The 17,207-nt window shown below is 38.4% G+C and overlaps 1 protein-coding gene across 2 annotated transcripts; it reads left to right on the plus strand.

Moving 5' to 3' along the window:
* The first annotated feature begins 544 nt into the window (after nt 1–544).
* LOC121503488 (glutamine-rich protein 2) lies at nt 545–16,837 on the plus strand. 2 transcript variants are annotated; one of them, XM_041777938.1, is made up of 16 exons: nt 545–677; nt 5,855–5,934; nt 6,220–6,297; nt 6,445–6,558; nt 6,904–7,135; nt 9,193–9,278; nt 12,421–12,564; nt 13,093–13,215; nt 13,546–13,614; nt 13,709–13,873; nt 13,952–14,070; nt 14,208–14,273; nt 14,380–14,481; nt 15,842–15,992; nt 16,204–16,291; nt 16,664–16,837. In XM_041777938.1, exons 2-16 carry the CDS (start codon nt 5,908–5,910, stop codon nt 16,774–16,776), a joined length of 1,677 nt encoding a protein of 558 aa, XP_041633872.1. In that variant the 5' UTR covers nt 545–677; nt 5,855–5,907; the 3' UTR covers nt 16,777–16,837. The 2 variants fall into 2 exon arrangements, with proteins under 2 accessions (XP_041633872.1, XP_041633873.1); XM_041777939.1 differs by lacking the exon at nt 12,421–12,564.
* The last annotated feature ends 370 nt before the right edge of the window (nt 16,838–17,207 follow it).

Raw genomic sequence — 17,207 nt, forward strand, 5'->3', positions numbered from 1 at the left:
CCCAATATTGGATTTCCTTCTAAAAATGTGTTTGTGGAAAAATGTAAGGTGTTTAGGTGTGTTTGAACGTCACTGGTCCAGCTGAAGTTGCTATTTGTCTTTCGAAGATGATTACATCCTAACGTCAACAACCTCCGAGGTAACGGTCGCTTGTTGGATCCGGGACAGGATTACACGCGTTGGAGAGCGACCAACGTGATTTCTTAAATATTTGTTTGACTGTGTTACATGTACTTTTCGATTGTTTCTGAAGACTGGAGTCGTCAGAAACAAACTGTTGTCGACAAAGTTGAAAACCCGGTGGTGAGAATTTAACTTTAACGAGCAAGCTAACATTAGCTCAACTTCAAATTGATTCACGGTTGTGTCCTCGCGCACGAGCCAAGATGTCGAAGGAGAACATCAACCTGTATGACTTGTTAAACTTATCCATCCGGCCACCTCAGAAAAGTGAGGTCGACTTCTCTAAACTACATGCACTGCTCAAAGCCGTTCTCAGGCAGCTCGAAGCCCTGGAGGAGAAGACTAGATGCCCCGGTACTCTGGAGCAGGAGGATGGCAGCGGTGCCGACCAGGAGCAGCACACGGAGGAGGAGCGCCTCATCCAGGGGAGAACCTCCGAGGGGAGCGGCATGCAGGTTGGTGAGGACGGTGTGTCCGAAGAAGAAACATCCGAGGTCAGCACTTCACTCATTGGAATAACTGTTTATTGATTTTTTTCCCCCACTGACTTGCTTAAATTTAGATTTGTATTGTTATAACCACATTCACTGAAAGAAATATTCATTTTATTTTGCAGCACTTCTTCTTTGCAAAAGCCAGTGATCTTAGAACTAGCAATAAACTTTAGTTTCAGTCAGTACTAAGTTGAAATCAGAAAGTTTGAGGCCAATAATAAAGAAGAAAATAGAAGTAACCTGGCTGCCAAAAAGCTCAGTGAGATCTACAATATGAAAAAGGAAGATGCAGTCATCATTCCTAAATGCAAGCGAAAAAAAAACACTAGAAAATCCTATCAAAACAGGACCCATATCAGTTATTTATGACATTTTTCCTTGTTGTGTTGAAATACTTGATTTAATTTTGTTGAAAGGGGCTGTTTGTAAGAACTTGTAGCCAAATGTGGTTGTATCCTTACATCCCAAGTCCCTGCATATATGAGGAAATTTAACTGAGGCTTTCCTAGAACACATACATATTTTCTGCTATTATAATTTTTACATGGTTGTCTAGTATGTCCATTGAAGTTTAAGTAATTTGCTTGAAATGTTGGAAGAATTTACTGTGACATTTTCAGGAAGTTATATGGACATTTTGGGGAACTTGGGGATATTTTTGTAATCTTTGGGAGAATTTCATTGGAAGTTTTGGAGACAGATTGCTTTGAAATTGGAATATTCATGGAATTTTCAGAAATTTGTTTGGATGTTTCGGGGGATTTTTTTTCCCCATTTTCATGGATTTTTGGGGACTGCATTTTTACATTTTTGGGACTTTTTAAAGAAATGTTGCAGTTTATTTGCTTGTAATTTTCTTTTAAATTTTCGTGGAATTTGTGAGGAATTATTATTAGAATATTAAGGCTCTAAGCTTAAGTTTCACAGAACTATTTTAGGAATATTTGAAAATATCTTAGGGTATTTTTATGGGATACTTTTAAAATATGTTTAAGAATTTTCACAGAAATCTTTAGCTACTTTCTTGGAGATTTTAGGGATTTTTTGTGGACTTTGGAAGGGAACATTTCTAAGAAATTCAGAACTTATAGTGGAAATTTTGCTCTTGCTTGGTGTTGACAAAACCTTTTTTTATCATCAAACAAAAAGAAAAGAAAAGAAAAATGACTACCATACCTCTCTTAATGACTGGCACTATTTCTTACTGACTGAAGACCCCAACAACTGACCACCTGGCCTACACACAGCCAAAACCCCTCCTCAAAAACCTGTATTTTCTGCAGAAACAGGACCCTTGGGGGCTTTGCGAACATCAATCTTGGTATTACAAAAAATAAAAAAAGCTGAGCTTTTAAGCTTATTAGGTCTTTCAGATCCCAATTAAGTGGGATAAACTGAAAATGCATTCCAAACAAAAGCTCAGTTACTAGAAGGTTAGAAGTCTTTTTTTGCTTGCGATGAACAGTCCCCCAGAAATCCAGGAGATCCTGGCTGCAGACATCCATAAACGCATATGCACTTGGATGTCTCAGCTGTTAATCGGTAAATCAAGAGGACTTGCCGGTGAAAGCGTTTCTCTTTAGTGTTGTTTTCACAAGTTTGAAGAGTTGATAGATTTTAAGTTTAAAATTATGGACTGCAACGTTGATGATCAATTTAGATATTTAAAAATGAAAAATAGCAGTTATAACATATCTCAGAAAAAGGCTGATTTTGAGTCAAACATTTTACCAAACATCTAATATCAAGATTTTCCTCCTTCTTGGAACCAACAAACTTCTACTTTTTGACATCGTCTCCATTCTAATGCTAACTTGTTTGTTGGCGCCAGTGTCGCATTATTGTTGCCATTTCTTCCTGCATTCCTATTGGTTTCATTGTCGGTTGTAGCAGCAGTCACATTGTGAGATGGTCATCCTAAATTTCTGACAGTCAGAATTTTATCCCAGGCTTTTTTTGGTTGCAAGACCACGAAAACGGCTGTCTGACAGACTATCTCGCAGTGCGATTTCGGACCACTGACCACCATAAATATCGCCACGATTAGTCATCTTTCATCTGGGACAGCCCAAAATCCTACAGCTATACCAGGCTTAAGACAGGGGTTCCCAATCATTTTTTTCTTTGAATCCCTGCTTGTATCGAAGAGAAGCTGATCAAAGAAAATAGCTCTAAACATGTTTTTCTTACCAAAAGAAGTCTCTTACCATGATATTACATGGTAAAACTCTGAGGGTCCCGGACCCCAGCTTGGGAGCCACTGCTCTCAGAGACCTTGAACCTCCTGCCAAACAGAAAAGTTTGGGAATCTTGCTATAGGATGGGAATTTGGTCCATCTCAATTTTGCATGCATAGCTAATAACAGACTATTCCTAAAGCACAAGCTTGATGTATTGACTGGCAATTCAGTTCTATAATTTCAAAAACCTCACCAGCCAATCATTTGTACCCAAGTGATTTGATTTATGCAACTTTACAGGACCTATGAGAATCATAGCAGTATCTATCTCTAGCATTATTTGTGTTCACTTGCTTTTCCTCCATCTTACTGTCTGTTTGTGTTAAAGACACGTCTCTTGAGTCTGGGCCAGCAGTGCACTCCCCTTCTTCTCTTGCATGCAGAAGCAGACATTTCAGCATAGCATTAAGCTGTTGATGACAGAGCAAAGGATAATAGGGGATGGGTGCCACCCTGTCATCTCAAATGACCTTTGCGTGTCTCTCTTCAGGTTTCTGCTTCTATAAGAGGGGTGAAAAGAGGTGAAGATCATCGCAATTACTCAAAAGAGGGTGAAATAGATTGCAAAGGAGGATGTTCATCAGAGCTGATGGTTTTACAGGACGAAATCACCTTAATTCTGTATTCCTCCTGATGTTATCATCCCTCCACCTCCCTCCCTCCCTTTTCTGTCTGTGTGATAGGGGGTAATTAGTCCCCCGCAGCGATGACTCTGGTTGTCAGGGGAAGAATAGATCTCAAGTGAAAAGCAGGACGTCAGGCAGGTGCAGGCGATGATGCGTCTGAATCATTCATGTCCTCTCTGGGCATCATTCAGGTCACCCGCTGTATCCGCTGACTCAACTATGATGAGGTGACCTGGCATGCCCTCTTTCCCCCCATGTCTTTCCTCTGAATGCCACACAGCATGGTCGTATAGCCCTGTTGTGTCTGAAGCAGTGTGTACCACACGTCACGGGGTCAGAAGGTTTGCCATAAAAGCTCTGTTAAACAGTCAGTAAATTGTTGTAGTGTGATTTTGGTGTTTTAAAAGGCCATTCTGAGCGCACAAGAAACAAGAAATGTAACAATTTAAGACGACACTGGATGAATAACTCCCTGTTTTTGCAAATTAATTTCTAAGCCTGAAATTATTGAAATATAAAATTTAACTCAAGCAGTACCAGTATATCGTCATTGTATTGTTGTGCTGCACATCAGTATGGTGACAAGAAAGATTATTTACATATAGAAATACAGCTTCATGAGTTTGAGTCTGGTGGCTTTAAAAAGTATAGTATCTGCTTTGGATAAAAGTTGAAACAGTTGGAGTTGGAGGGGAAAGTTTGAAGCAAATCTCACAATATCTCACGCAGTCTTGAGGTTTTGTATTCACAAGAATGGCCCAGATGGACAGACCGCCTCAACACATTTTGCCTCCAGCCTTGGCTATCGTCAACCTGGAGGCATAAAAATAGCCCTTGCAGCCAGTGAGAGGCCATATTGAGTGTAATCATGTCATGTTCCTGAACTCTTTAACCAGCTGTTAATCATTCTGTCTGTAAGTGAAGCTCCGTGGGGCCTCTGCATCATTTCCTGTCCTGGCACGTTTGACCCAGTTAAACACCAACTCACCTGCAGGCTTAGGAATGTCCATCCACACAGACACACATGCCTATAGTTTACAGAGAGCAAATTAATTTAGATAGTTTACTTGGCCAACAAACTGTGGCTGGGTCAAAGGAATCGTAAACATCCTGCTTAAGAAAGGGTTTATCAGCCCGGAACAGAAAATGTCTGAAAACTTGTGAAACAGCTGGATTCGTCCCATCTGTAGATCCTGGACTTTTCTGTCAGCTTTTGTCCTCTTGTTTACTTTCAGGAGGGTAAAAGATCAGATGCAATAGATTTTCCTAAAACACGTTATTGATAACACAAAGGCTGTGCTCTACATCTAGATTTAAAGATGTATGAATATATTTTAAAATAGGAAAGACTCTGTAAGACAGTATGAGATGATGTTATTGATATAGCTTAAGTTGTTTTTTTAAAGATATGCATGGCCTAATACTACTCAGTAAAAAGATTGTTTACAGTTACAGTCATCAACAGTCACATGCTTATTGACCACATGATAATCTATTTGATTTTTTTGTCTAAATAGGGAACTACTACTTTAATATATTATATTTCATTCAGGATTATTCAGATAATTTTTAAAAATAATTGATGATACTAACAGGAAACAAAAATACATATCATAGACACCTAAAATTTGTCATTGTTATTGATCATAAATTCCAGCATTTCCATAAAATGCACAAAAAGGTTGCCAGCATTTGGGAAAGTTGGTGGAAACACGATGTTATTAGACTGATATTCACAGATATTGGCTTAAAAAGGCAATTATCTGTATTGGCAGATATCAAAATTTCTGCCGATATTTACAACCAATATTTGACTGAAATGTTTTGTCATCTGTACTAATAGGTTTGTAATGTTTAAGGCTGAACCAACAGACCTATGTCCTTTTCCTTTGTTCATTCTCAATCTTAAACATTTAAAGTGTGTTACAAGTACTCAAGTAAAGTTTGTTTCTTTGTTCATCCTTATACTTTAAAATGTGTTCAAAAAATGGAAGTTTTACAAAATCAATCTGTAAATATCAGCATATCAGCAGAAAATACAATATCATGCATCCCCAGGAAATATGCATTCTGTATTGCCATTCAGCCAAAAAAAATATTATCAAGATATGACTTTTGGTATTTATCACCTGGCCCTAGTTAAAGCTGCTGGAGATAATTAAAGTTTCATAGTTTTCTTAGTTTTCTATTCAGTGTTCTCCAAACTGAGTCATTTGACTTGATCAAACTTTATGTACCAACATTTTCATGAAGTAGCATAAGCTGTATAGCCAGTTATTGACATTTAGCATCTTGCCTATTGCTGTTATAGGCCGCAAAGCTTATCCAAGAGCTCAACAAGCGAGGGATGACCTGAGGGAGGAGATGAAGGAGTTCTGCCAACAACAGAAGGTGGGTGGCCTGTATTGTTTGCAACCTGAGAGACAAAATTTAGGACAAAACAGCTGTTTCTTGTTATTAAGCCTAATGCTTCCAGCCATGGTAATAACATCTCAAGAATTTCAGTGCACTTAGGATATCATGGAGATGTGTGTTAAATATCAGATATATAAATGCTATAGAAAGAGGGACCTGGGGTACAAAGATTTAAAAAGTAATGGAGGACAGGTTAAATTCTGTCTGGATTTTAATGACTATTTGCCATGCCAGTTTTGATATGATTGTCGCTGTGTCCAGGCTGTCATTGCTCAAACAGAGACCATCGACACTGTGGAGAAATGCTGCCATCGTGTGGATGCCCTGGAGCAAACTTTGGTGAGTGCTTGGAGGAGAGAATCAACTTTACACTTCTTTCTTAATACTGCTAGCTGCTAACCAATACATGACAGCTTTTTAATTAAGTGCTGCATTTTTGAAGAGTAAAAATCCAGCTTGAGTCTCACTTTGTTCTGCCTGTGACAGAGATCATTGAGAGACACATGTAAGAAGACCCCGGAGCTTGCAGAGCTGTTTAAGAGTGTGACCTGGAGCTTCATGCAACCTGCTTCTCTCACTGACAGTAAAGACATTCAGGAGGTAGGATAACAAAGGGAAGGACTTTATTAAGGGAACAATTTGTATGCATTAGAATTATTTCTCAGACCCCAACAGTGCATCAATGCATCCCCTTACAATGCAGTAACAGGGATTCCTGTCCAGTTTGGGTTTTCACATGATGCTTACTGAAAACAGACTGATATCCAAAAGCTCAGACTGCATACAGAGGACGTTTGGGATGTCTCTATTGGGATTGGATTAGTTGTGTAGACACAGTGTGTACTGGCATATGTTCAAGACCACTCTTTCAACATGTAGCAAAACTACATTTTCTGTCTTACTTTAATGCTGATTCTATGCTATGCTGCTGTCTACTCAAACAAGCCGTCATCAACATGTCAACCAGCCACCGAGACCCCTTCACCTCCTCCAGAACCCCAACAAAAGAGTCCTCCTAAACCAAGCCAAACATCCCCAGACATAGCAGAGGTCATGAGGAACATGAGCAAGCTGGCAGAGAAGTACAACAAACTGGAAGCTCTTGTAGCAGCTCTGAAGGACAGAAAAGCAGACATCTCACAGCTGACGCAACTTAGAGAGCTCGTCAACAACAAAGGTAACTTTGACACAAGTCAGTTCGATGTATCACTGGATTGACATACAGCATGTAGTGCTAAAGTAACACCAGTTTTGCCTGCAGAATTCAGAGTTCTTTAGTTTGCTTACAGTCCAGTCACTCTGTATCTTTGCATACACATTAAGTTGACTTATAGGGATATGCCTCTTTTCAGGAAGTTATACAAACCCTCTTCCTGTTGGCTTTTCTAACAAGATAGTAAACATTTGACTGGTTGAATGCAGTGGTTCCCAACTTTTCTCCCTTGGAGCCCCCCTATCTGTATAACAGATGCCATAAAGTCAAGTCAAAATCAATCAGCATGAATGGTTTCATCAACAAAAAACAAACACCGTTAATAAAACTGTATATTCTATGATGAATTTAGTTGTGCCTGGTTGTCTGTCTCTGTATGTCAGACCTGTGATTGACTGCCGGCCAGTCCAGGGTGTACCCCTCTCTCGCCAATGACAGCTGGGATAGGCTCCAGCCCACTGCAACCCCAATCAGAATAAGGAGTATAGAAAATGGATGGATGGATGGCTTTAGTTCATGTCAAATCTAATTTTGACAACTTCTGAGCAGACAGAGCCTCATGCCTCCCCTGAGACCTTTGGCACCTCCCCAGGAGGTCCCAAACCCCAGCTGGAAACCAAGGTGTTAGCACAGTAGATTACATTTTGGCTTCTGTTCATCCATCCAGTCATTCAGTCATTGTGCTGATTAAAGTTGATTTATAACAGTAAACTTGCATTAAAAAAATGAAGTTTAGCTTTCCTAGACTATAATCTGTTATGGATGTAAACTATTGAATTTTTGCCAATATCTGTTACCACAAATTCATTTTAGCCGATACAAATATTTATATTTACATGTAGTTCAGCCCTAAAAGTTCAGTCCTGAAAACACAATTTAAAGTTTTAGTCCTTAAAAAACACTTTTAACATGTAAGGAATGATGATAAATAAGAAAAAGACTACAGCTGTCTCTCAGTCCAGGCTTAAACTCCACTAAAATTTATTTTTACAGCTTAGTTACAGTTACAGCTGATAAAGGCAGATATTTAAAGTCAAAATATTGTTGTAAATATCACAGAGATTTTCATACCTGCCAATACAGATAATTTACTTTTTAAGCTAATAGCTGCTAACACTGATATCATGCAGATGATATTGTGCATCCCCATTATTTATCTTTGAATATATCTTTTAAAATCTATTTTTGTTAAATATAGCCTCAGTCTTGAATATTGAAGGACAGTGCTTCCTTAAGTGTGGACTGGGGCCCCACAGGTACTATAGGGGGGCCATTAGAGGCCATGTACAATAACTAAAACTCATATAAATAAAAAAAAAATGAAATCCCATTTTAAACTATCATAAAATTCTTGATTAAATGGACTATTTTAAGTCTGAGAAGTAATAAAACACAGAAGTTTTGAACTTTGTCACCTCTTTATCATTTATTTTCCAACTGTGTCATGGTTTTACTGGTGTTGGATTAACTGATGACACACTGTTAAACTATGCTTCTTGTGTCTTCAGAGGCATTAATGCTACTTGGGAAGAGTTTGCTAGACTGCCAAATATGTTAACAGAGATAAATAATACAAAAGAAATTTAAGTGTCTCTGCAGATGCCTGATTAAAACATAATTACTGTCAGTGGCCCTTTAATTGTCATTTGTGATACCACAAAGATTATCCAAGTAATGCTAATGTCCCTAAAAGCCAAGCACTCACATTCAAAATGCTCTGTTTCCAAATCAAATATGATAAATAAAGGTTAATGTTTGAGTCTCATGGTTTTACAAGTGGGTTTTTGGTTGCCCCCAGAAGATTTGTAGGTCTTTAATTGGACCGTAGCATACTAAAGTTTGGGAAAGACTGCTTTAGGATGTTTCAGGCTTCAGGCTACAGATTTAAATAAGGGTTTTCACAAAAATGCCAAAGTATTAAAGGGTATGCCAAAATGTCAACAGTCCTCTAATGACTACGTTTTGTGGGAGATAGACTGTTTTTCATGAATTAATGGATTGATGGCATATTTTACATGTAGGTTCCATGGATGCAACAAAGAACCTGACGGATCAGCTGAACCAGCATAGAGCTTTGATAGACAGCCTGATGAGCGACCGAGAAAAGGTGAGTAAAAAATAAAATCATGTAAGAGGCGGAAAATTCAGTCCAGAAGTAAGTCATCAGTAGCAGCACAAACCTCACAGTTTGGTAGCTGGTCCCTGTTCTTATAATACTGTGTGTCAGTCCAAAGCTGGACACTTTAGAGGACATGGTCATGAACCCAGCAAGCTCAGAGGAAGCTTCAGGGGGTGTGGATCCAGACAGCAAAGCCTATCATGAACTCAGACAGCAAATATCCTACATCACGTAAATAGAGTCAGGTTAAAAGAGAGAGTAACTTGTAGAAGAAGCAGTCAAGTTCAGCTGCACCATCATCATTTTTCCAGAGTATAAAACCTGAACTTTAATACTTTCCTGTAAGTTTAAGATGTTGATCTTAATTATTTAACAATGGCATCTCAATGCCATTTATTCATCCAAAATTAATTTCTGTAACATTTCTTTTAGCTTGTGGTGAGCATAAAATAATTCCAGATGCACGTGTTATATTAATATTTATGGTGTGAAGGAAGTCTGTGCAGAAACTGGAGGTGGACATGAAGCAGCTGAAGGCCAAACAGGCTTTAACTGAGGACACACGAACATCTGCAAGATCAGGTCAGACAGGGACACGTTACCAAGGCTCAGCTGGCAAAGTAGGACACACAGGAATCATTAAAGAGAGACAGCACTTAGGTTTTGTTTTCAGGGCTTTAAATGACTGTTATACTGTTACTGTTATACCTTAAAGGCAAAACTTTTCATTGCAAAGAAATAAATTCACAACAGGGTTAAAAAATGTATATATATATTTTTTTATAATGATTCCCTTAACAATCTGAGATTTAATACTTTAATTTTATCTTGTGGAAAGATGAGACAACATTTAGTTTTTCACATAACTCATGCTTAATTAATATTGCTGGGAAACAAACCTATTTCTTCTCTTAACTTTATTTATTCAAGTTTCTCACCCAAATCATATTTTTCTCCATGTTACATTTAAACATGTCATGATGATGTTTTATTTACATTCACCTTATAGTCGTTTTACCAAACCGACCTTGGACATAAAATAATGCAACCATGTCATCTCAATTACGGAGCTGAATATCTTTCATCCTGCTGGCTTTAACAGAGATTATGACATTAAATTCATATTTCTAGTTACACAGCTAGTTAGTGCAGGAATAAGGAGGGTGACTGTCCAGTAGCTAATGTTAAAAATAATAATACTAAATTTTGTCTAAAATGCACTTAACATTTGAAGCAAATCTCAAAGTACTACTATTATGAAACAAGATCAAAGATATTAAAAACATGTGAGAAATATGAGGAAATTATTTAGAACAACAATCTAACAATTAAATCAGGCACACAAATTAATCCACAGTCCTAGAAATAAATATTACATCTGGAGCTACTGATTCATCCTCCCTAACAGCTCATACTTTCTGTTATGTTGCTTTGGACAGGAACACTTTCAGATGTGCATGCATGCTCCTTCTGCTCTCTTGCCTCACCTCTGCTTGTATTCTGACAGAGATTATACCCGCAATGAATGTATGTCATGGATTTTAAATGTTCAACTGCCCAGGACTATTATTTTAGTCTTGTCTAGTCTCCTTGATGAAAAACAAAATGGATTTCTGTTTCATTTTTTATTACCAAAGATCTTCATTTACCCCATCTTTGTCATTAAAAAGAGTTAGTGGCAAACATTTTTGTGATATTTTTCACAGATGAAATTGAAGCCCAATTTGGACCTAAGATTACCAACAAGACAAGTTTAGAATTGAAATTGCTTGTGAGGGGCTGCACTGCAGCATTCTAATAGCCTGTTAGTTTAAACCAATGCAACTAGAGGAGATGATGAACTGTTCAGATAGCAACAACTTTCACTAACACTCATTTAAGGGATTGTGTCCATAGCTGGCATTTTTTAGTGTTGGCAATACAGATAACCTCATTTTCAGATGGCCTGTTACTAGTTTTTGCGTTACAAAAAAAACCAAATTGGCTTTCCCTGTAGAATCGTAACATTATTTTGAAATATCTGTATGTGCGTCATACATCTGTATTTCAAAGAAGTATCACACAGAGGAATGCAGACAATGCCAAGGAATCCTGTCCTGGCACAGACAGCTGCAGACCTGAATACTACCCTCAAAAAAAGAGACAAAGATGAGTTTCTCTTCCACTGTTGTGAGAAGTCCCACCCCTTTTTGATTTTGATTGGCAAGTGAGGAGGAAGTGACATTGATGAGTAGAGCGCTGTTCCATAAATTGGAACAGGGTTTATCAAGAGCGCTTTGAGCACAGCATTTTTTCTGCCCAGGGTGCTGAGCGCTCTCAACGCTGGACAACCATGGTTTTGAACTGAAAATAAGCACTGCAAGTGCTAAAAAAGACAGCTATGGACACGCCCTTAAAGTCAATTACTTCTTACTGTTACTGCACAATAAATTTGTCTCTACAAGGACTACTTCAAGTTAACTTTTTTTCTGCATCTTCATCATCTTGACAATTTGTAACATCAGGCTATATGATTCCTGCATGTTACTAATTCCTTTGTCATCACCATCACAGCGCGGCAGCAAAAATTCCCAGCACATATGAACAAAAAATACTAATTAGCTCAGTCTTAAGATGTATGCTGTAAATTATTTATTTTTTTATTTAGCTACAACAGTGTTGGTCGGGCTGACATTTCTGTATGAGATTTAAAAAATGGATGTAATCATTTACAAAAATTTCGGCATGATTTTATCCAACAAATTTTACTACTTTGAACAAATTTTTTTTTTGCCGTTTGTAACCTATAAAAACAAGATTCCCGTTTCCTATTTACAGTTATCTGCTCACATCATCCTGAAACCAAGGGTTGACCAATATTGGTTTTTTAGGGCCGATATAGATACTGATTATTAGTAGCACATGTGACCGATTACCAATTTCAGAACCAATATCCATTTGTTATGACAAACAAAAACTAACTTCTCCAAATAATGTAACAAGATCATTTACGTTTGCATAATATAGTTGAATTGGTCTGATCCTGTGCAGAATTTGTAGCTTATTAGGTTGTTTTTAGCAAATTTCCACTATTTAAAAAGAGCAGAGGATCAGTTTCATCTTTGACCTTTTTCCCACACTCTTGCCTCAGCTGGACTTCCTGCGGTGCAGAATGGAGGACCTGATTCTGTCTTTGACCTCTCAGTATGCCGTCAACCCCAAGGATGACAGTGATGACCGCACTCAGGGTAGAGAGAGATCTGCAGGCAGAGCAGGGACACTGCAGGACGACAAGGCAAGCCAGTTTAGGCTCAGCAGAGGCAGATGGTTGATTGATCAGGGTAGATCGCATTCAGTCTGGAATATTCAGCTGAACAAAGAAACATGCTACCTACATGGAAAGCTTATTTCTCCATATTTGCCTTAGCCTTTTGATTTTAAAAGTGAAGCTGAAAAGGGAGTAGCTGCATTTTCTCTTTTTGCCAACAGGGGGAGACTCTACTGGTTGTCAAGAGGTTGAAATTGAAGCATCCATACATTTAAAATCCAAACTTGTGATATGATGAAGGTAGATAAGGTTGAACATGGCAAGCTACCATTGAGAAGTAGCTACTACGGCAACTTGTCATTTAGATCAGAGGTGTAGCAATCCAGAGCTAGAATATTTAAAGCACATAAAGGTGCCTACTGCCATATCTCTTGAAAATTCCCGTAACACTACCCTTCATGTTTCTGAACACTGATGTAAAACATGACCCACTTTCAGTACACAATCATGCGTTAAAGCCATTTTATCTTCTTGTTTGTGTTTGTGAATATCCAGAATGCAGAGCTGGTGAACAGCCTGCAGAAGGAGATTCTTCAGCTTCAAACCGAGTGTGAAAAACTGCAGGAGACCACGAGGTGTCTGCAAGAGGACAACATACAGAAACAGAGCTACATCGAGGTCCAAACACAAACCAACAGCATGTCCTCCTGTTTTTCCTTTTCCCACTTTCTTCATATCTGTGCTTTCTCTGTTTTTTTCATAATTCTTGCATGACTATATAGTTAGGCTGTAAGCCTTGACTCCTATTTTCACCTTTTCTTATTTTGTTTAAAGCATTTCTAGCTTGCAAACAGAACACATTTTGAGATATCTCTTTCAGTACCTTTACTTACTTACTGATTTCTACAAATTGTGCATATCAGTTGTTTTATATCTTATATGATACAAAAAAGAAGCTCAGGTTTGTCTAACCTCCTTTCCTGTCGCTGAATATCTTTATTTTCACAGGAACTGTGCAAAGCAACAGAGGAGCTTGAGGTGAAGAAGGCTGACAGGCTGATGGTGGAGAGTGCAATTGTAAGTGAATATAGTTATTGATAAATCTCTTTGTGCTTGGTACTACTATCACTTAAAGAAAACCTAACTCACATTTGTCTCTCCACACCTGCAGAGAAATGATAAGTCTGCTCTGGACAGCAAAGTTAGCCGTGTACAGTTTGACTCCGTGACGGAGCAGCTTAATGCGCTGTTTAATGAGCTGCTGAACAAGGTGACGGGCCAGGAGCAGGACTGGCATAAAGTTGTCAGCAGACTCTCCACTGAGATGGAGTGTAAGGTAAAAACTGTTCACACCGGAGCGTCTGATCTGCAATCACCTGTAACGTCTAATGTGTAACTCTTGATCTGACTCCAGCTGAACCGGATGGAGTTTGAACCTGTGAAGAAAGAACTGGAAGATCGCTGGAAGACAATCTACGGGAAGCTGCAGGCTCAGGAAGGTCCAGACCTCAATAACGCTGCTGCTGTGAAGAAGTGGGTATCAACCTCTCGCTCACTCATTCAATTTAAAGCTTGTGGAGTAAAATTGGTGTCAGTAGATGACAAAAGTAAAAGAAAATTTAATCAGTCAGCTGTGAGGAGAAGTGATGCTTCTTTGCATTTATATGCAGACAACTTGTGGACAGATTTCACTGCCTCACCTGTGACCAACCTGTCGTTGCAAACTTCTTCGCACCGTGAGTCAACACTGGAAAAAATAAACATGCTTCTCTTAATGAAATCTTCCCTGTCCCTTAAATCACCCACTGCCGGGTATTGTGTTGTCTCCTTTGGTCTTTAAAGGACTTTAGTTGAGCTGCCGTCTGCTACCTGTACTTCCTCACGCAAAGTCATCTGGCCATTCGGAGTTAACCCTCGGGAAAAGTTTCAACCGCACAACAGAAGGTGAGATCAGTAGAGAGGGAGATCTCTCCCTTTATTAGCCTTTTCACCAGCAGGGGGCACAAGGCAGCTTGAGGAAAGCCACTTAGAGTCCAAACAAAAAGGAGCATGCACTTAGAGTGGAAATGATAATGTCACTGATGTTGTCAGGCTTTGTTAGTATCTGACCTGGAGCTCCAGAGTTAGGCTGCTTTCACACCTAACATGTTTGGTCTGTTAATATTGGTCACTATATTGATTTAGTATTAGAATTTAGTCAATTCAAAGTTTTTAATCAAAACATTTATTCTCCTTTAAATGAACTAATTAGCCAAGCATAGATTTAACTGTAAACTCTTATATAGATACCCTTTCTACTTTTATTATTATTATTATTATATCTATTTTTAGCAAATCTTAGTCTTCTTCCTCGTGGAAAATAGATTTCAACTACCATATTTACTTACACTTTTGGTTGGTAAAATTAACACTACTAGACTACTTGAAACGGTTTGTCTTGGTTGACTTTTATTTCAGACTGAACTAACCTTCCTCAACCTAACTGTTGAAAGCATGTCACTTTTGAGGTTTCCACACACAGACTTTACGATGGCATCAATCCCATTTGTATTAACGCTCAATATATTGACTCATTTCAAATTTTCCTTTCCAAAATCCATAAAAATCCCTTATACATTCCTCACATTTTCAAGTCAATCCCCACAAATTACAACGTAAATTTCCCCTAATTTTTTTTCCCAAATTCCCAAAAGTTAAAAATACTTTTTTTTCTAAATTTCCATGAAAATGTGAAAAAGTTTAAAAGCAGATATCCCCCAAAACTTCCAATGAAACTTACAAAGTATCCTAAAATATCCCGACGTTTTCTTGAAAATACTTAAAAATTTCCAAGCAAATTCTCTCAACATTTTAAGCAAATTACCTAAATTCTATGGAAATGCTGTTTGATTATCTTAAATATTCTAATAACAGAAATCAAAACTATGTTTAAGAAAGCTTAAAATAGGAGGTTAAATAAGAAAGTGTGCAGCAGAAGGACTTCAATATCTACAGTAAATGAAATTGTGTTTGGTATTTGCAGGAACAACCATGTAAACTAGTTTTTCCCACAAGAAATTTTGACCAGTTTGAGAGAATTTCCCTTGCACATCACACATTTTGGTCCGCTAATTAAACTTGAGGTAATTCTGTAGCAAATGAGTCTCTGAGTCAAACCAGAGCAAACAAGGTTTAGGTGTGAAAACGCCCTCAGGGAGATGAAGAGCTTTGAAACAGGCCGTTAAATGACAGCAGAATTTCAGTCCCATGTCTACTGCTATGTTGATCTGTCCTTTTTCCTCATGTGGATATATTCCTCTGGCAGACATTTCTCAGACATGAGAGACTACAGTTACCTGGCCATGTCAAGGAGCTGCGGCGGGAGAGGCACAATCATAAGCCGCACTGCGCTGTTCGGTAACCTGAAGAAAGCGAGAGATGGAACCGCCATGTTACGAAAAAGTCTTCCTGCACAGGTTTTTGCTTCACTGTGTTCAAAACACCAAAAGCAAATAAATGTCCTGGGATATATAAACATTTGATTTAGGGAAGTTCTGCAGCACTCAGTGTATCTCTGTACAGCAAGAATATATGAGAGTAGTTGTGAGTTTTCATTTATACTGCACAGAGTTTAAAGGTAGGGCTCCAGAGTGTCATGAACTGTCTCCTCTGTGATTGTGTGTGTAGTCGGAGCAGGGGGACATCGTCAGTTACAGAGGTCATCTGAACGAACCCGCCTGCATAACTACCAGACCTACAAGCTCCAGCAAAGAAGGTGAGTTTGTGACCCATGGATTCCTGTGTGCCATAAAAACCGTTAAAGCATAATAGTATTTATACTTTGTAAAATTGTCTGTATTTATTTTACCTCACTTGTAAAACACCTATTTACAAAACCTGAAAGTTGCCATATAAATAAAATTAACATTATTTTAAGGTGGAAAGTTACATGACGTTGCTTTCAACAACAAAAACAAACCTTTGAGTCTGATTTGAATCAGGACGTCCAACCTGGAGCTGATGCCCACTGCCCTTTATCGTGACTGATGAGAACAAATGTTCACTGTATTTTTGAAATGTCAGAGTGGGGTCTGTGCTGCTCATTGCTAACCTTTGTGATAACACGCTTTTCTATTTAATGTCGTAGACGAAGCCAGGTGCTCTCCAGGCCTCCTGCCCTCATCTTTCCCAGAGACTGCACATGGCTCTCCTCTCCATAACGCACACAACGGACAGGCTGGACGCTCAGGACACTCCTGACTCTGTCGGGCTTTAGTCCACGTTGAGCTCTGTGGAAGGGATTAGTCAAATAAAGACAATCAAGCAACATCATGTTTTTCTGTTTTTTTTTAGCTGCTTTTGATTACAACAGAATGTTAAACTTTGATACAATACCACAGAAAATCAAACATCATCAATGCCTGATTAGATGCCAAAGCAGCAAATTCAGAGGTTTTCACATTATTTCTTTGTTTAATTAACAGGAAATGAAAGCAAATTCCAGGACACTCCAAATACAGCAAACACATTGCTCACTTTCTTTATGCAAGAGCCAGAATGTCACTTTGGTGCCTAGAGGACTTAGAAAATGTCAGAATAAGCCAACAGGTGAATCTGAGCCACTGTTATTGCCCTTAGTTGAAATATGACTTTAAATTTCAAATTTATTAAAGCTTTACTAATTTTACATA

This window comes from Cheilinus undulatus, linkage group 21, assembly GCF_018320785.1.
Source record: "Cheilinus undulatus linkage group 21, ASM1832078v1, whole genome shotgun sequence".
Classification (NCBI taxonomy): Eukaryota; Metazoa; Chordata; class Actinopteri; order Labriformes; family Labridae; genus Cheilinus; species Cheilinus undulatus.

What these genes read in the sequence shown, in the direction of transcription:
- LOC121503488 (XM_041777938.1), top strand. Translation starts at nt 5,908, where the DNA reads ATGAAGGAGTTCTGCCAACAACAGAAG. An exon ending in AGTTCTGCCAACAACAGAAG is followed by an intron (nt 5,935 to 6,219) that starts GTGGGTGGCCTG and finishes CGCTGTGTCCAG; the next exon opens with GCTGTCATTGCTCAAACAGA. An exon ending in TACAAGCTCCAGCAAAGAAG is followed by an intron (nt 16,292 to 16,663) that starts GTGAGTTTGTGA and finishes TTAATGTCGTAG; the next exon opens with ACGAAGCCAGGTGCTCTCCA.